The sequence below is a fragment of the Mesitornis unicolor genome, unplaced genomic scaffold (genome assembly GCF_000695765.1).
Source record: "Mesitornis unicolor isolate BGI_N332 unplaced genomic scaffold, ASM69576v1 scaffold28963, whole genome shotgun sequence".
Lineage (NCBI taxonomy): Eukaryota > Metazoa > Chordata > Aves > Mesitornithiformes > Mesitornithidae > Mesitornis > Mesitornis unicolor.
Window position 1 is genome coordinate 28582 of NW_010173081.1, and position 6000 is coordinate 34581.

Consider the following 6000-nt stretch of genomic DNA (forward strand, 5'->3'; position numbering starts at 1 on the left):
AGAGCAAAAAGGAAAAAAAAGAGTAATGAAGAAAATAAATTTAGAATTTTGTTTCTATTTAACAGTGAGGACAAACTTGGCAGTGCAAAGACACATTTCGGGGTCATTTTTACATGTACGTTTTGGCTTTTCCTGACCTTCAAATAATTCACATGTTCAGAAAGAGACAATTTATTGTCCAAATCTAATTCAAGCCTCCTAGCCAAGAACTTCAGAATTACCAGCTCTCACTGCCCCGGAACGACCAGCTCTTCTGTGCTGGCAGGACAGTGTGTACCCCAGGTCAGCAGTGTGCGGCCTTGGTTTTGACACACGTCCTGATCCCACACACAAGTACTGGGCAAGCTGCTGCCTGCCTACAGGTCCCAAAGACTTTTTCTTATCCTTCAAGATTCATTTCGAATAGTCACAGCCAGGTGACAGAAAATTCAATAAACTTTTATATCACAGTATTTTGTTAATATCGTTTTAACAGTATAAGCAATAGGTACATTTAGTGAATGGGAATATAAACAGAACTCTGTGTACTTACACTCCTGTAACAATGACATTTTCCACATAATTTTATCATGTCACTATAGAATTATTTTCCAAACACCATTCTTTACAAATATATATATATGTATATATTAAAACTGAATATATATTAAAACTATGCTATTCAGAAATTAAGGCTTCTGAATCTAAATGAAACCCTGATTTCAAAAATGTTGATTGCCTATTGATTTCTTCTATACATAAGCAGAGTTGAAGACCTTGATAAGATTTCTGTCCTCAAGAACAGTGAAGAAAAGTTGCCAGTTTTAACTGAGTGCAAAAGAATTGCAATATTGCTGGATTCTCCAGCCGGCCAGAAAAAAAACACATTGTCCAATGGACTCTGAGGGACATTCGCTTTGAAACTTAATGTTGATGTCTAAGTGCCAACTCTGGTTAGCTAAATTAGTTCACAGCAGTCTCTGAATTAAACATATCCGTCTGTCCTAGACTGTTCTAGCACACTTTTTAGGCTATAGAATTTATATCTCTCTCCACCTCCAGTTGCATCTCTCTCCTACTCACTGACAAAGCCACTTACTTTCTCTTTGCCAACTTCAAAACAAAATTATGCAGACTTTGGGATACTTAAAATTTTAACAATGGCATAACTACTGTATTTAAATGGAAACTCATGTTCCCAAGTATATAACACTCATAGTCTTGTTTGCTTTCTTTTTTAGTTCACTGGAGCATCAAGTTTAGTTGATGCTGAGGCATTTATGTAATTGCTGCTTTGTTATGTTGACTGCCATAGAAGTCCTTGGGTAGAGAACTTCAGCTTTCAAGTAATGATTTCCTATGTTGTGGAAAATAGGAAGGGGTTGACAAGCTCAGCAAATATCAATTGTTTCTGCAATAGAAGCCCATGCAGCTGTTTGCTGTTACTGAGGTGGTGAGGGTAATACTAGTCAATATTGCAGAACCTGAGGAGAACCTTTCAGGACATACACAGGGCTGTGGTTATGAACATTGCTTTTAAAAAATTAATAACTACTCGTAATAGTTTGTACTTGCATATTTAATAATTCAAATCTGTCATTCTGGCTGGGTCCAGCTTTGGATTCCATACTTAAGGAATCTAAAGAATTTGGCTGCAATATCTGCCCTAAATCCGTGTGCTAATTTCTGAAAAAAGTAGCAGCATACGTGTAAGAAAACAAGTATGTACAAATCCATATCCTCAGTAAGCCCATCTAAAGCCACTGAAATCAGCAGTGTTTGCACTGACTTCAGTGCACTTGCAAACAGGGCCTCAGTGAGTATTAATAAATAAAATGGAGTAATACCAATTCTTTAGCCCAGAAAGCTAAGCTTTAGCCCAAATAGCAAAGCACAGGTCTTGTCCTTAAAAACTTAAAAAAAAAAAAAAAAAAAAGAGCCTTGATTGTACCAGAGAAGAAAGATTTCATATTAATCTTCTCCTCATAGGCTTTCTAAAGCAACTCAACCCCTGAAAACTGGGATTTATAAAAAATATTGAAGGCAGAATGTTAAACTCTGAATACCAAAAATAACATTTCTACTGTATATGAAATAATAAGGTGCACTGTAACATCCCATTGAAGTTCATGAGAATTCTGCCAATCAGCAAAGATCGAAACATAAAGAATTTTAAATTAATATGCTTTTCCAGATGTCTCTTCATGGCTAAAAATTCATTTTAATTTAAACTCTTTTGTTAAAAAGAGCAATTCACACTGTAGTTTTACTTTACAACTATATAACAGTGACAAAAATATTAATCTGTGTACTAATGAAACACATCAAAGTTTGGGACTAGATTCTTATTGAAAAAAGCAGTCATAGATAATTCTGTCATTGGACCTCATGTGATTTACCTCAGGATGTGACCTATGTTTTTTAATTTTGATTGTGGAATCACAGAATCACAAAATCTTAAGAGCTGGAAGGGACCTCAAAAGATCATCTAGTCTAATGATGCAACAGCAGGGACATCACAGCAACCCTTCTATGATTACTATCATTTTTTTTTTTTTACATTGTTGGAGAAAAGCTGTCAGAACTACTCTCATGAACAAGGAAAAGTAAGGATTGCAGGATCAGGAAATCTTGGGAAAACGATATAGACTTCAAAATTGTGTTCACCTTGGATGACAGTGAGATTGAAACATCAACTGAATTTTCTGAGAGTATGCGGCTGGGCAGCAGCAACTCACGGTGGAAAAAGGAAGGGTGAAAGCAGAAAAGGCAGCTTTCACTAAATGTGTGTAGCCTTATCTTCAGTGATAAGGGCAGCTTAAGAGGCTTCTTCTTTCCTCCACTCCAGCTGCTCATTCCCTCTTTCACCTGCCAGGGTTCAATGCACAGCCACTGGGGTCACACTCTAAAGCAGGCTTACAAAGTGATCTGTTAATGTTTGATGTTAAGATGGATCATTTTGCTAATATTTGTTAGCTAAAACAGGGGAAAAAACCCTACAAAACTCAAACCAACACACAAAAACCCACCACTACTCTCTTGCTCTCTGTGTAATCTTTGACCACTTTGTAAAATATTTTGCTGCCAGGGAGTAAAGTACCTCATCTGCACACCATGGCTTTCGAGAGCCTTATCCTGAACAGTGTGGAGTGGATCCCACTGTGCACTGAAACTCTTTCAGAGCAAACAAAAACTGAAAGAGATTTGCACCTCCTAAGAGGAGCTCAACAATTTGCAGAACTTTTCCTTTGGTCACAGCAATCAGCATGAAAGAAGCTGCTTTGATTTTATGCCTCAAAGGCTCAAGTATTTCAAGAAAAAACAAAATTAATGAGAATACAAATAAATGCTAAAAAAACCCTCAACCCTGGTTCAGCACACTATGTATGTCAGAAAGTGAGCTATGTCTCAAAATCTCTCCTTTCAGATTTATAAAAACAGGTAATTCAGGCAACTCCTAAGGAGTCCAGAGCTGAAATTCTGGCTATGAAATTCTGAGAGTATCTGCCTCTGCAGATTCAGATATCCAGGCAAGGATGGCTGCTTTGATGCTCAGGCATAAGGATTTATCTGTGGTTATCAGCTGAAAGGATCAGATAGGTGAGCCACACAGCACTGAGCTGCCTCTACTAATGTGAGCATAATCCTGTGCCTGCAGCATGGCAATGTGTTCAGAGAGCTGGGTCCTGCTGCCTTCATTCATACACAATTGTACCTAACACTGTGGAAGAGCCACAGGGAAATCAAGGGACCAGTGAGTGCAACTTGGGAGTGAAAGAACCCAGGCTGGCTCTGGAGAGACATGTAGTTAACACATTCCTTTAGTGCTGATGCATATTGATTCTTTCCTTATCACTGAATTTCTTCCTTTCACCAGGGTAATGGTATTGCTTTCCTTTTTAGGAGAAATAAGGAAGCTGATCACATCAAATTACATCAGACAGATCACACACAGAATCACAGAATATTAGGAGTTGGAAGGGACCTTGAAAGATCATCCAGTCCAACCCCCCTGCCAGAGCGGGATCACCTAGACTAGATTGCACAGGAACGCGTCCAGGCAGGTTTTGAATGTCTCCAGAGAAGGAGACTCCACAACCTCTCTGGGCAGCCTCTCTCAGTGTTCTGTAAACCTTACAGTAAAAAAGTTTTTCCTCATATTCAGATTGAACCACCTATGCTCCAGCTTGCACCCATTTCCATCTTGTCCTGTCATTGGCTGTAACTGAGAAGAGTCTGGCTCCTTCCTCCTGACACTTGCTCTTTACAAATTTATAAACATTAACGAGGTCACCCCTCAGTCTCCTCTTCTCCAAACTAAAGAGACCCAGCTCCCTCAGCCGCTCCTCATAAGGGAGATGCTCCTTCTTCTTCCCTGCCAGCTTGTTTTCCGACACACAGAAATGGCCTGTTCCTGTGCCTTTAAGAGTTCCTTCTTGAAGTGTGTCCAGCCTTCTTGGACTCCTTTGCCTTTCAGAACTGCGACCCAAGAAACTCTGCCAACCAATTCCCTAAACAGGCCAAAGTCTGCCTGCCAGAAGTCCAAAGTAGCAGTTCTGCTGGCTCCCCCTCCTTGCTTCTCCAAGGACTGAAAACTCTATCATTTCATGATCACTATGCCCAAGACAGCCTCCAACCATCACATCCCCCAGAAGAGCTTCTCTATTTACGAACAGCATGTCCAGCAGGGCACCTTCCCTTGTTGGTTCCTTCACCAGCTGTGTCAGGAAGTTATCTTCCACACACTCCAGGATCACTATGCATCACTACGTCATACAATACCTGACAATGTGACAACATCTCATATAAACTGATGTAATACAAATTATTACATTCCTTTTTCTCTGCTGCTACTTTTCTATTGTTACTGAGGACATATGCAGATGTAGATACAAGATATAATTCCCAACAGGTCATTGAACAGTCTATATTTTCCAAAATATCTTTACTAGCAATACACTGTGTAACATTCTACTGAGCAAATCCATGAAGACTTAAGCCTATCTGAAGAGAAATTGGTCCTTGGTAAAAAGGAATTTAAACTAAAATGAATCATTAGCCAGGACAAACAGTTAGAACTTTCCGGTTATTTAAATTAAACTTATTTTATTCTTGGTAGACTCATTCTATTGGTCCAAGATTCATCTGGAAATTATTTGTACTGCACTTTTCTTTTTCATGAGTGGGCTTTGGTCTTTGCCAGCTTTAGCTCCATTCTCTCTGCTTCTTTCCTACTACCTTCTAAAGATCTTCATCTGCTTCCTCCTGGTTTTGTTTACCTTTCTTTTCCGCTTTAGTTACAGTCTGAAGAGCTTTCTCCTCCTTAACTTTTGGTTTGGTCTTTATTAGCCCAACTTCTGTTGTTTTAGTCTCTGCCTGCTTGACCTTCTCAGTCATCTTTGCTTCTCCTTTTCCATCTTTCACTTCCTTTTTAACTTTTGCTTCCACTTTAGTGCTCTTTACTTTCTTCTCCTCTGCAGGCAATAAAGAAAAAAATTTTCAGTATCATTCTTTCCCTCCAGAATCACATTGAATACCATTTCTTTTATCTTGCGCCATTACTAATGAGTATTTCTTCATCATTAACACTTTGCTGAAAGCAACAATTCCCCCAAACCAGACAGACCTAGACAGAAATATGAGATACAAGCATCTTGTGTCTTCAGTCCTGCACCAAATATTTGGCTGATACTAAGGATAGTAGGCTATGACAAATAATATTCCATGTTTGTAGTGATAATATGTTAGTATTTTATGGTGTAAACTAGGGAAATAAATGTTGGTCATGAAGCAAACAAATATGGAAGGTACGTCCCGGCTAAATCTGAGTAACTTTAGACTTCAGAGAACAGAGCTTACTCTGTTGTAAACAGTAATTGTGGTTGATATAAAGTGTGGCTATTTTTTAGGGTCGATTTTATGCACTGATTCTAGCTCTCTGCCCAAGAGTCTTGAGTTCTTGAGCCTCACTCTAAACCAATCTCCCTAGTCTGAGACAGGTCAGTTCATGGTTTTCCCTAC

At 39.0% G+C, this 6000-nt stretch overlaps 1 protein-coding gene across 1 annotated transcript in view; it reads right to left on the bottom strand.

The window, feature by feature from the left end:
- The window catches only part of LOC104537658 (triadin-like), a gene marked incomplete at both ends in the record, with an annotated part of 39217 nt that overhangs the window by 28240 nt on the left and 4977 nt on the right, over nt 1-6000 (bottom strand). The window contains one exon of the mRNA XM_010180602.1: nt 5259-5453. Within this exon, the coding sequence (XP_010178904.1) occupies nt 5259-5453 (195 nt within the window). The remainder of the gene's footprint in view (nt 1-5258; nt 5454-6000) is intronic.